Source organism: Medicago sativa, chromosome 1, assembly GCF_051527215.1.
Source record: "Medicago sativa cultivar Bolivia chromosome 1, Bolivia_mono, whole genome shotgun sequence".
NCBI lineage: Eukaryota > Viridiplantae > Streptophyta > Magnoliopsida > Fabales > Fabaceae > Medicago > Medicago sativa.
This window is the reverse complement of record NC_140749.1, coordinates 82,479,392-82,492,299: the sequence shown is the minus strand read 5'-3', so window position 1 is coordinate 82,492,299 and position 12,908 is coordinate 82,479,392. Positions and strand designations below refer to the sequence as shown.

The 12,908-nt window shown below is 32.9% G+C and overlaps 3 protein-coding genes and 1 long non-coding RNA gene across 4 annotated transcripts; all 4 read right to left on the bottom strand.

Moving 5' to 3' along the window:
- Positions 1-645: 645 nt before the first annotated feature.
- LOC146958163 (F-box/kelch-repeat protein KIB1-like) lies at positions 646-3,582 on the bottom strand. The gene is made up of 3 exons (XM_085739736.1): positions 3,338-3,582; positions 2,572-3,194; positions 646-1,874 (listed from the first exon to the last, which is right to left on the bottom strand). Exon 3 carries the CDS (start codon positions 1,612-1,614, stop codon positions 805-807), a length of 810 nt encoding a protein of 269 aa, XP_085595862.1. The 5' UTR covers positions 1,615-1,874; positions 2,572-3,194; positions 3,338-3,582; the 3' UTR covers positions 646-804.
- LOC146958164 (paired amphipathic helix protein Sin3-like 6) lies at positions 1,618-3,079 on the bottom strand. The gene is made up of 2 exons (XM_085751630.1): positions 2,572-3,079; positions 1,618-1,874 (listed from the first exon to the last, which is right to left on the bottom strand). The coding sequence occupies exons 1-2, from the start codon at positions 3,077-3,079 to the stop codon at positions 1,618-1,620; spliced, it is 765 nt and encodes a 254-aa protein (XP_085607756.1).
- Positions 3,583-7,251: 3,669 nt separating the features above from the next.
- On the bottom strand, positions 7,252-10,062 carry LOC146958162 (uncharacterized). Its single transcript, XR_015024581.1, has 3 exons — positions 9,363-10,062; positions 8,656-8,971; positions 7,252-7,734 (listed from the first exon to the last, which is right to left on the bottom strand). It is a non-coding gene; the product is annotated as an uncharacterized LOC146958162 (long non-coding RNA).
- A 1,949-nt stretch (positions 10,063-12,011) lies between these two features.
- LOC146958161 (uncharacterized) lies at positions 12,012-12,641 on the bottom strand. The gene is made up of 2 exons (XM_085751624.1): positions 12,410-12,641; positions 12,012-12,328 (listed from the first exon to the last, which is right to left on the bottom strand). The coding sequence occupies exons 1-2, from the start codon at positions 12,639-12,641 to the stop codon at positions 12,012-12,014; spliced, it is 549 nt and encodes a 182-aa protein (XP_085607750.1).
- Between the last annotated feature and the right edge of the window lie 267 nt (positions 12,642-12,908).

Sequence of the window (12,908 nt, the reverse complement as noted above, 5' to 3'; positions counted from 1 at the left end):
CATTAAGATCTCAAGTTTTAGGTTCCTCTAATTCTACGAAGTTCGCAAATAAGGGTATTTTTACCCGTGGTTTAATTAACACATTCTTTTAGTTCTTAAGTGCATTTATTTGAAAGTATCAGAGATCAGTCTGATGTATAAGATAAATAATTTAAGGATGGATTTGATAATGACATGAGTGACATAATTTAGAGACTAACTTAATTTTTAATGAATAATTCAACCACACTAACAATTTGTAATGACTTTCGTTTAAAAAAAAGTAAATTTAAATTTCTCGATTAAATTTGTCCCTATACACATGAAAGTTGACTTACAACTCTACGTCAGCACTGTTGACGACAAGATTTGACGAAGGGACTAAATTGATTGACATATAGAAAATTCAAAACGTATTGACTATTTCAAAAAATTGAGAAATGAAATTAACCAATGCATACAAATAAGAAAAAAAAACTTATTCACTGGATAATCAATGGTACATAGTTCATTGCCATCTAATAACGATGGTTTCTGATGGTGTTAAAAAGGGTTATTGGTACTATTGTAACGGCATCCATCTTTACCTAAATACATCGAACATTATTAGTCTCCATTATCAACTTGTAAACAAACTAATAAAGTCCAACACATTGAATTCATGTATTCTCAATATTAATCAATGTATTAGTAGTAAATCTCAATACTTATCTAATATTGAAACTACAAATTATTACAAGTTTTTCTTACTCTAGTCTAATTATTGGCAAACCAACATAGGTTGAAACAGAAAGATCATAAGCAGCAACGTGTACAATATGCAAGTTACTCAACTTGAGAATAATCTACCTCATATCGTAGATGTCTAAAACACCATTCGACCATGGAAGAACTTGCTCCATGAGGAGTCGGAAGCATGATGCATTTTTGCAACTCGTTAGCATCCCCTGAATACACGGAACATGTTGTAGAGAAAAGATCGATGACATACACAGAGTTGCTCTCATATCCCCACATGACCGGGTTGCTCAATGCATAACAGTTACTCCTATCAAATTTTGAAACAAAAAATAATGCAGTATCGCCCAAAGTTTCCAGTTTGACAAAACTCATTGTTGAGAAGTCTACCTTGTAGATATTCCTTATTTTTGTCATTAATAAATCAACCACTAAAAGTTGTTCATTACATTCAACCAACCTAAGGTACAAGGAAATTGTTAAGCCGGGAGTAATAGTCAGCTTGAGAAATTTAATATTTGCAGAATTCAAGCTGAGTACCCCAATGTTGGTTTTGTTAGTGATAACATATATTATATTATGAAAAACCACAAAGTCAACAACCATCTCTGCATTTTCCATTGTCAAATAAGTAACCCAACCAGAGTTTCGAGATTGATAGACATGCAATCGATTTTCGCATAAAACCACCAAGACAAATTCCTTAGAGCATTTGTCAAAAGCAAGCAAGGCACGATCAGTTAAATAAGAATAGTTAACTTCAGAAGGAAGGGTATTGATTACCTTCTTTATTCTTGTAAATGGATTGATTAACATAAATAAACTGTTGTGTTTTGTCATGATAAAATATCCTCCAGAAGACGAAACATAAGTAGGGTAGAGGAAGTACTTCATCATCTCCTAACGATAAACTTTTTGGTCAGGTATGGTAATAAAGAAATATGATTTCTTAACTTGATTCGAAATTTGAAGAAGTAGTGGTTCTTGGGATGCCAAGAAATTTCTCCAAGAAATTTTATGAAAAACCCTCCAATTCTTGCACACACTAGCAAACTGAAAAAAGTCATCGAAATCTAGTATTCTGGAAATGATATCAAGCACATCCCAAGGAAGTTCACCGCTCTCTTCTACCTTCTTCACCTTTTTCACCTTTATACCTATGAATCACAATGACAGTGTTAGGTGATTTCTAAACATGTTATTTTTTTTAATTTATAAAAGTTAAGATATTTTATCGTTAATCTGATGATATCACAGAAAAATGAGGAGATAAACAAATATTGATTACCCCATTTTCCCATAAGGAAATTTAGACCAGCATAAAATACAACAAATATGTGTGATCTTTTTTTTTTTTTTTTTTTTTCCTTCTTCATGTGAGTAGTTAGTTTACTTTCCCATTTTTGTGGTCATGGATCGTGCCAACGTATAGAAAACAATAGATATTCATTTTCATCCTCACATATATTAACATCCTAATTGAAAGCATTAAATATTAGGCATGGCATTTTATTTGAACCCCACTCCCCAACAAAAGAAAATGAAAAGGAATTAAAGACATAGGGAAAGGTCAAGTAGTGAGGAAAAATCATTTCCATGCATTTCCCCTACAATAAATTTTTTAGATTAAACAAATTAGTCTCTAAACTAGGACGCCATTAGACTCAATCTAGGAAAGATTGAGCAATTTAAATATATCGAACAAATATAATGGTGGATGGCAACAAACCAAAAATCATGGCATTACAGCATATGGTAGAAACATGAGGGATATATATAGTAAAAAAAAAAAAAACTGCATAAAAGTATCAACATATGAGAAGTGCAATGAATAATCATAGATTACTAACTGACCGGTGGTGTCAAGTTGAAATGGAAGTGTGATTTGATGTTCCTTTGGCAGGAAGTAGTTGAACCACAAAATTAAATTGGTATGCCCTTTAAGCAGCTCCTTCACTCTTGCCACAGCACTTTGATCCTTGAAATTGTTTAGGAGATTCAAAAACTCATTATAAGTTTCCCTCTTATCATGAAACGATACTTTTACAGCCTCAAGAAACGCTGATGCATCTTTAGACCCTAAAGAAAGTGTGATTTGATGTTCCTTTGGCAGCAAGATGTTGAATCCCAACATTAAATCTGTATGCCCTTCAAACAAGATCTTCACTCTTTCTTTGAAGAGGTTTAAAAACTCATCATGATCATATTTATGACTTACTACTTCATATCGAAGTTCGTTAAACTGATCATTCTTTATTCTGTCATATTGAAACGCAACATTTACTTTCTTAAGATACATGGATAGATCATCGCGAACTCTATAGGGCTTGTTGGATAGATCAGAAAATAAATGATTACTCATCGGTATAATTAGGAATTCCATCAATTCAAAGTAATAGATGATTTGAGCGAAAGAGCATACCATTGGTTTGGAGGCTGGTAGGCTGATTTGCACAGATGAGCGGTGGATCTCACACCTGAATCAACAATTTTCAGCTTCGTCAAAATAAATAAGTTATTTTCTGAGTAACAATTTTAACCCTGATTCAAAATAAATAAGTTGCCTTGCTACTAAAGAAACAGAGGGACGATACAAAAAAGAAACAATGACGAATCTTACCTGCGAAGGCGGTGTTAACTGTGATGGAAACTTGAACCAGCGGCGGAAATATAATGAACGAGGCAGAAAGAAGAAAAAAAAAGGAGCATAAAATAGTGAAATTAGGATTAGGGAAGGAAGACTGAGATTTGGGTGGAAATATAATTTCAAATTATCGATTTCGTGTGGCCTATTTTCTTTCCAGTTTTGTCCGCACTATCTTGGTAAAATTACTCATTGCTCCCAGTTAAATAAAAAGAAATTAAAAAAATGCAGCAGTTACTGTTTACAATTACAAAAAATAATTACAAATTGAAAAAAATAAAATAAATTAAATTTTAATGTACAGGGAAAATCTTCAGTGCGTAGAGCTCTATATGGAGAAATTCTAATATGGTCACAGGACCAAATAAATAGTGTTTGGTCACACACACATAAAGAAGTATTTTTTTTTAACAATAAGGAGGAAATTGATAAAAGAAATGATTGAATATTTTGAGGAGAATCTTTTTATGTGTGTGTGTCCAAACATTGTTGATTTGGTCTTGTGACCATTGCAAGAATACCTCCTCTATATGTCGATTTGCTCACGTACTATGGTTTGCGTGCAAGCCGAGACTAGATATGGTTCGATGATGTTTTTAATTTCTCTTTCTCTCTTATATTTTGATGAGTAATGTTAACCAGTGTCCTCGGGACACTAGTTAAAAAGCAAATATAGTGTATTGTATTGGAAATTGTGTTGTCAATCCTTAAAAGTCAATAAAGTGTCTTTTTTAATTTAATACTTTCTCTTTATAGTTTTCTTAACTAGTGCCCCGGGGATACTTGTTAACATGACCCTATTTTGATTTGTTTGATTCCAGATCATATTTGTTCAGATTTATTAAAAAATTGTTGAATTCAAATATTGATTCCAAAAAAAATTGTCCCCTTTAATTTTCAATATAAATTTAAGCTGTCAATATAAATTATCCGTTTGGATTGACTTATGTTAGAGCGTATGCAAAACACTTATCTAAATAAATAAGCTTTTTGTATTCATAAATTGTCGACGTAGTTTATGAAAATACATTTTTTGTTATTGAGAACTTATGAGTTAACATAAAGGCTTACTTATTTATAATAAGCTATTTTGCATAAGCTCAAAATAAACCTAATTCAAACTGGCCCTTAATGATTTATTTTTAATTGTAATATCTAACTACTCCCTCCGTTTCAAAATGAGTGTCGCTTTAGCAAAAATAATTTGTTTCAAAATGAATGTCATTCTCACTTTTCAATGTACTATTAGTTACTTTTTTTTTCCAATAGTACCCTTAATTATTACTATCCACACAACTTCCAAAGTATCATTTTGTACTTTAATTTATAATGATGACAAATGCACTTATAACTAGATATAGCATTTTTTTGCTGAACACACAATTAAAAAATACTAGTATAAAAAAACAAAATGAAGTTGCCAAATTAATTCACTTTGTTTTTTTTTTCTTTTCAATTGTGTGTTGAAATTTTTTAATTTGGGGTTGTGCTCATATTTATGATTTTTGCTGCTTTTTAGTTTTACCAATACTTGCAGTAGTTTTTATTTACTCTTGAAGGGAATTTTACTAAGACGTATGGTAGATATATTTATTGTCCTAGCATCGGTAATATTATATGCCTCACGCCATGTCAACTAGATATAGCAAAAAAGTTTTTTGTTTTATGTGTTCAGGGTATGAATTCTTGCTTTGAAACTATGCAAAACCTTTCGTAGTTCTATGCAAAAAAGTTGAATATATATGATGGTGTTTTATGCCTTTTAAATCGGTGAAAGAAAGATTCATTCATCAAAGTAAAAATGAGTGGAGAGAAGAGAAAAGATAGCAGAAGAGGCAAAGGAGGAAGAGGAGGGTTGCTATCACCATCTTTTAGTGTAGCATGTGCAGCCGTCGTAACCACCGCTGTAATAATCGGTTGCATATACTCAGCCAGTTCCAAGATGCACACCCTCCTGAAGCTGTGTGGACCAAACCTATCATGGGTTGGGTGCGATATTCACAGATTCAATCAGCATGGTGTGGTGGAGTTCAAAAGTTGAAACCAAATAATTTATAAGGAAGCAATTTTAAAAGGATTAGACTTGGCTATGGGAAAAGGTTTGACCAAACTGGTTTTGGAAGGGATTGTGAATTTTGTGAACAATGGACAAAAAGGAAAATCTTCTGATCCTCTCATTTCTGGTATAAGGGAGCTTCTTAATAATCCTCCTTGGCAAGCCAAGTTGACTTTGATTCGTAGAAAATCAAATCAAGTTGCTGGCAAACTTGCTAAAATGGTTTCTTGATGTTTATCACCTTGTCTACTATCATGTTTGATTTTGCTTAATCTAATAGTGTGTTTTCATTGCCTTCGAGCTTGTAATATGCTTAATGCCTTAAGATTTATCGTTTTCTTGTTTGTTTTTAATAATCTTAACATTTGATATAAATTTTTGTTTAAATATAAAGAATACAAACAAATTATAACCAAAATTTAACCATAATACCAAAATTCGGCATTCATTTTGATGAAGCTGATCGAACAACATCAACACTTATAGCTTCATAACTTCCTAGAAGGAATTAAAGAGTTTAAAGTTGAAGTCATTCGAACCACCTCAAAAACTTTTTTCTTCAAAAAAACTTTTTGTAAGATCTAGGTTTTGGTCCCATTCAACGAAGGGGAATCCACTACATCTAATTTTGTCCTGTTTCAACCGACACAAGAGGAAAGTTTAGAAAAACGCCTAAAGACTTCCTGTCTTATTGCTGAAGGACGATGAAGTCAAGAAACTGATTTTGAGTGCCTTCAATGAAGGAATCCGACCCATTAGTATAATGTATAGATTTTGTTATAAATATCTTAACGACCGCCCGTCCCAAGGCTCTAACAAGTTACAGAGAGAATGAAGCTGAAGTAATAGAAACCAATGTTCATAACTCTAATAAAAATCAGGAAACAACTCAAACATGGTCAAATAACATTTCCTAGAAGAATGGCTCAATTCTTCATGATCACATCACATGCATGCACCACAAACATGATGGAAACTAGCTGCTAGCTATGGTTAATTAAAACTAGACCATTCACCCGTGCTGCCGCACGGGTCATATCGATTGGAAACAAAACATGCAAATGTATTGAAATTAAATATGCTTGCGGTACAAAATAAATTGTTTATAAAAAAAATACATTAAAAAAAGAGCTTAAATCAGTAGATTGCGGAAAATCTCCTTGTAAACTACATTTGAAGTGCTATTCATGCTTTTACCATTCTCATCAGTCATTAAAATCTTCAACCCACTCCTGGAGGTCACCCTGGATATTGTGGCGTAAAGTTGACCTCGCCTGTAGTTTTATAATCAAGGTACGTTGTGTATACAATGCGGATTTTTTATTTTTTTTTGAAAACTACGTTTGAAGTACTATCAATGCAAAATCATCATCCTCATATGTTAGCAGAATTTTTAGACCACTCTTTGAACTAATTTCAAACACTAAGCGAGATCAGCAAAAATAATATAGAACAATCGACCCCTTAAATTGTTTTATGAGCCACTTTCTATTCATGAACAAACACTAAGATTAGCTACGTGGAGTGAAATGACACATTATACACAAAACAAATCTTAAAAAACCTGCTATTATACAAACAAACCCAAACAAACATTATTGATTATTGAAATGGATGGTCTGCATAAATTAATTTTGACATATCCTGTTGAAATGGGTGGTCTGCATAACTATTGTTCTATACACAAAATAAATTAATTTTGACCTAAAACAGTAGACTGAAGAGTTATCTTGCAAAAATCATGGACAAAATAATTAACCTCAGTTGATTCAATCAAATCTGATAGTTGTAGAAAATCATCAGAGAGGGACTGTAATCGGACCAGTAAAAAGAATTAGAAACTTCAGGCAAATCATTAGTTAATTTTTAGTTATTGTAAAAGTTGCACCTTATAACTTTTTCTAAATCACAGTGGCTCACCGTGATTTCGATAAAGTAAGTCACCACGGAAACTCAAAATAAGTTTCAATAGTGAATATACACATCTAAGTATAACGTTGTGAAATAAGCCCCTTATATTTGCAGTCAAAGAAAACTACCTTAAAACTCAATTTAAATTACTTGCAATTTGAAATAATTCGAATATGGAAGACATTATACATGTAGAGCAGATTGTAATTGATTGTGCTTTTTCTTCCTCATTTTCCTCTACCCCTGGAAACCACAATCTAAGCTTAGTAGCCTTGATTCTGATCTTTATCAAATGTCACTGCCTTCATATGTTCCACAATCTAAGCTTAGTAGCTTCCAATGTGATTCCATAAGTATGCCCACTTGCAATGTGATTCCATTAGTAGCTTAGTAGTTTCATATGTTCCTACCACATAATCAAAATTATAACAGATTCATATGTTCCTTTCAAACACCAAAACCATATGTTAAAAGTAATTACATATTGTCAAGCAAGATACTACACTAAATATCACCGACACAGGATGTGAACAGCAAAACATATAAGACTTTAAATCAAGGAAAGCCCGATGTGAACACAATGTTTTAAAAAGCATAACACAAAAAGGAAAGAGTTAAAAGTGAAAAAACTGAAGGGGAAACTGCATGTGTATCTCAAAGAATCTACACCTTCATACTTAGACGGGTCAAATACTTGCATATCCGTCTTTTGAAGAAGAAAAGGAAACTTAAACAAAATATGCTGCAACATGACTTGAATATTTAGATCAAAAGCCATAGAGTAGAAAGTAACAGATAAAAAGCAATTCCAAACATGTATTCATCCATTTCATGAAAGGCTAAAAATGATTTTGACTATTTTCTTATGGTGTATCAGATTTCATGGGCTTTTCAAGTCTTGATATCATTGGTCTCCAAAGGCTGATAAATGATTATTTGAGTTTCTGATTTGGACATATGTGCACTAAGTTCTTATGTTCTTATGATAATCAAATGAGAGATAACATGAGATAAATGGATTTGTTTGTAGAGATAACATGAAATTCACTTGTGAGGTCCTTAGTCTCGGATGTTCTGTCACTGCAGGTGTGGGAAGTTCAGTTTTGGCCCCGATTATTGGTATTTTGTGGCTGAGTTTGTCTCAATGTGGTTCTAGATTCGACCTTTTTGTTTTGTTGTGGTACTGGTTTCTTCTCATTTAAGTATATGTTTCTTTAAACAGGATAACCCTGCTACTATATATATATATATATATATATATATATTATTAAATGACACAAATGGTGATTTCGTAACCAATATACCTCAACGAAATGGAAATAATTACCTCAACGGCACATGAGGGAGAAAACATGGTTGGCAAAAAATCAAGTACATAGATTGGATTTGAGCTTCGAATCTGAGACGATGGGAATAATTCAGAGAAAGCACCAGAAGAATAATAATGGAACTGAAAAGCTGAGTCGGGTTATTTGAGGAAGCATTATTAAACATTGCATCACATCTTCAAATGAACATGTTAGCTTCATCAGAAACATTCTTCTCATAGAGTCAAAAACACAATATCTGCTCTATCTCAGCTCCTTCCCATATAGTTAAATGGATTCCACAACCACTCATAAAATAAGCACTAAGGATTTTACCTGCAAAGAATGTTTGATTTTTTTTTTATTTTAAATGCTAAGATGAAATATTACAAAAGATCCATAAATACACCATAGTTACTAATATAACTATTCCATTAAAGACCAATCTGCAAACGTTAAAGACCAATCTGCAAAACTATCAGAAAAATAACATCTGCACTTCCCAAAGCTTCTATGCAGATGTACTGCAATCAAAATATAAAATGAATATGAAAATTTGAATGGTAAAAAAGAAAATAGGGTGCATCAATAGCCTCCAACAAACAAATCAGATAAAGAATCGCACACAAAAACAATAGTTATGATAATTTAAAACTCCAAAAAATTCATATTACAGTCCTTAATTTAAACTCGAATTACAAAAGCAAATTAAATTACAAAATATTACCTGGTCATGAACAACAAAAGAAATTGAACAAACAAATTTTCTCCTTCTATTGATGATAGTAGCGGATAAGTAGTGCTCTGTTTTCATAATCATAACCATAACTTAAATCCTCTTCAACATGTAGTGGAATAAAAAAACGATAATAATAGTCATTGGCTAACAAAAATACATTGTAGTCAAACATTCATTGTTACCACTCATACACGGATGGGTTTAAGAAATGATAAAGTGAACCAGCATGCAGAAAACTACAAAACTGAATTGGTGAAACCCCAATATGAAATTTTTGGGGGAATCATAACTGAAATTTTTGGGGGAATAAGAAAACTACAATACCAAATTGTTACAATATGTAGATCAGAACCAGTGATGACATTTGAAATAGATTAAAAATGGTGAAACCCCAATATGAAAACCTTAGGAAACAAAAGCACCACCACCGTTCTCCTTTTTAGATGATTTGTTAACTTGGGTTTTGCAGCAACTTTTTTGAAAAGATAAGGAAAAAAATGGAAAGAGATAAAGAGACAGTGAGATGGAGAGAACATTGAAGAAGATGCTGAGAGAGAGGTATATGCTGATTTTTTCGTTAGAGAATGAAGAGGATGAAATGGGTATTCGGTGCCATTCAGATCCCTCATCCCATATGCATGTGAATTGGAAACATAAAAGACTATTAATTACAATTACAATACCGGTGCATTGGAACAATGTATAATATTAACGGTTATTTGAAACATTTATGATATGACTTTGGAAACATACAAAATGGTGGAAGGGAAAATCTCATTCAAATTTGAATGTCAAAATCTGCATTTAATGAACATTGGAAGCACAATTCCCGCCCAAAACATAGGATTAGGGTTTTAGATGAGTTGTTTACATTGTACTTTAGGATTAGATAATAAGGATAAGGATGTACGTACGGGTACCATTGTCGTTTGTAGACAAATTTAAGAAAAAGAAAGGAGAAAAAAAACAAGAATCTTTGTAAATTCAAAGTGGCGATGTTTGAAGTTTGGTATACATGTGAGCATGAACAAATATGTTGTACTACTAATTAAAATGTTGTTCCTTTCCCATGACAAGTGTTGTATAAAAATATTGTGTATTGGATATATAATATGGTGGAAATTTCATCCACTTATCTTTGTATTTTTAGTTACTTATGTTGTTTGTACTATGTAAATGTAATATTGAATCATGTAAAGTATATCAGACATTCACCCTTGTATATCATGTTTTATATAATGGCGATTCATGTGGTTAGTGATTGCATAAACGTCGGATCTCGATTATCAAGTTTGAGATATGAACCGTGTTCTCACACAATCACTAACTGAATGAATGTCTGTAGTCCGTGACCATAAGGAATTTCATCATTGTTTTAAGTTAAAGTGTGTTGTATTAAGTCAAAAGGCAGAGTATTATAATTATAATAGTTTCGATCGTAAGAATGCAAACATATCTTACAATAATTAAAGTTACAATATTTCCTCCTGCTTTAGAATACTATGCTCTGATCAATCATATCATAAATAAATATACATGATAAGGGTGACTGGCTTTAGTAAACAGCAATTAATTAATCAATCAATCAGCAGAAAGAAAGTAAAATGAGCGGAGGGAGGTCGATTCTGTTTAAGATTTGAGTGTCTTAAATATTTGACCAACTGATCGAAAAAGGGTGGGTGGAAAAGAATAATATGTAAATAATATCGACCATTTAAATTCTTAAATCATATGAAAATATGTCTCATTAAACATAAACATTTTACCAATAAAAACTCACATGGCAGTGATAAGGGTCGTCATAGATCTCTATCACACGAATCAAAGACTTACATTATTTCATACGATGGACTCTAATTAAATATACGAGTGGTGATACATGCACACCCATAGATGACATACACACTTAAACCTCCACACTAATATGTGACATGTGGTCTAGACCCCACAAACACTTTGTCTCTCTTCCTTATCATCCATCTCTCTTCTGTCTCTCTCCTCTCATAGCTGGGGTGTATGGGTGATATGAAAATATGAATGGTCTACCAATCATTTTCCTAAACATAAACATCTATAATATTCACTTAGGTTAGTCTTATGCCGCACATACATATAAGTGTTCTACCATGAATAAATTCGTTTCTACTATTAGATGATAAGTTTCACAATTGTATCAAATTGAGATGTAAAGAGATTTGTTGATCAAATAATGAAAAAAAAATTGGTGTAGTGTTAGGATTTTTAGGGAAGCTTAGCTAAACACCGGCATGTTAATGTTTTAATTGTTAGGTTAGTTTTTCTTTTTGTCGGAACTTGAACTCTGAACCTCTAACTTATTAACCCTTACACAATCCTTTGTCTTAGTGGTCTTAATCCGAAATTTTAAGTCGCATCACATGGGAGTATGAGACTATGTATCTGTACAAGTACAATTTTTATCTTAGTTGTGAGTTCCCCAGACATAGCCTTAACTTATACACTAGATGACAAAAGATCCCTTTATCTATTTTGTTTTACTGATACACGCTATCAGAAAAATATATTCCTTGTACCAAAAAGGAAGAATATATTCCTCTTTTTTTTTGTTACAGAGGCTAAAAAGAAGAACAAAAAGAAAAAATAAAAGCAAAAAGGGCACTAAAGCCTCAAAAAGAAAGCTACAGAGGCATCATTACGGATGGGGGGCAGCAGTTCCGATGGAGGAGAATCATGACACGTGAAAGCAATGTTCGACGAGGCACCAAGCTTAGCCATGAAATTTGCACATTGGTTACCCTCCCTGAGTGTATGGATGATAGAGGCTTGAGTCTGCTCCAATAACTCTTTTATGTCTTGAATCAAAACAGCGTAAACATGATACTTCAAGGTGGGGTCGGTGATGATGTTCGTACATAATAAGGAATCAGAGTAGCATATAAGGTTGACAATACCCTTTTCTTTGGCCAGAGAGATGCCTTGATAGATAGCATACAACTCAGCATAGAGGATGTCAGAAGAGTCGTGAAGATATCAGGAAAATCCAGACAAGTAAAAACCTGCAACATTTCTAAGAATTCCGCCATAACCAGTTCTAGTGGGGGAGCCAAGACAACTCCCATCAACATTAAGGATGACACCAGAGTGGTTGTTTTGGTTCCACTTGACAAATCTGTCTTCCATAGTACCGTTTGAAGACAAAGGGTAAGAGGACTTTAAAGATTCAACCATATCGTGAATGTTGGATGCAAGTTGATTAGCCGTCCAATGCTCGTTGCCCAAACAAATCATGTTTCTATTTCTCCAAGCCCACCAAACAGTAACTGCAAAAATGAAAGATAAATGGGCAACCAAATTGATTTTAAGCCAAACATGAGATACCGAATTTGTGAAAAAATCCGGATGAGTAAAACCGAGCCGTAACCAAATGAATCTAGAGTGATGGCAATCTCTCACACAATGGAGAAAAGATTCATCTTGCAAACCACACCAAGAGCAAACAGGGGAAGTTGCAATATTTCTATGGTTAAGCATGGATAAGGTAGGCACCGAGTTATG

Bases quoted from the DNA above. Each gene is read 5' to 3' on its own strand.
- LOC146958163 (XM_085739736.1), bottom strand. From the start codon at position 1,614: ATGATGAAGTACTTCCTCTACCCTACTTATGTTTCGTCTTCTGGAGGA.
- LOC146958164 (XM_085751630.1), bottom strand. From the start codon at position 3,079: ATGAGTAATCATTTATTTTCTGATCTATCCAACAAGCCCTATAGAGTT. The intron at 1,875-2,571 runs GTCAGTTAGTAA...TGTGATTCATAG, and splicing joins ATTTCAACTTGACACCACCG to GTATAAAGGTGAAAAAGGTG.
- LOC146958161 (XM_085751624.1), bottom strand. From the start codon at position 12,641: ATGATTTGTTTGGGCAACGAGCATTGGACGGCTAATCAACTTGCATCC. The intron at 12,329-12,409 runs GTTTTTACTTGT...CTATCTATCAAG, and splicing joins AATTCTTAGAAATGTTGCAG to GCATCTCTCTGGCCAAAGAA.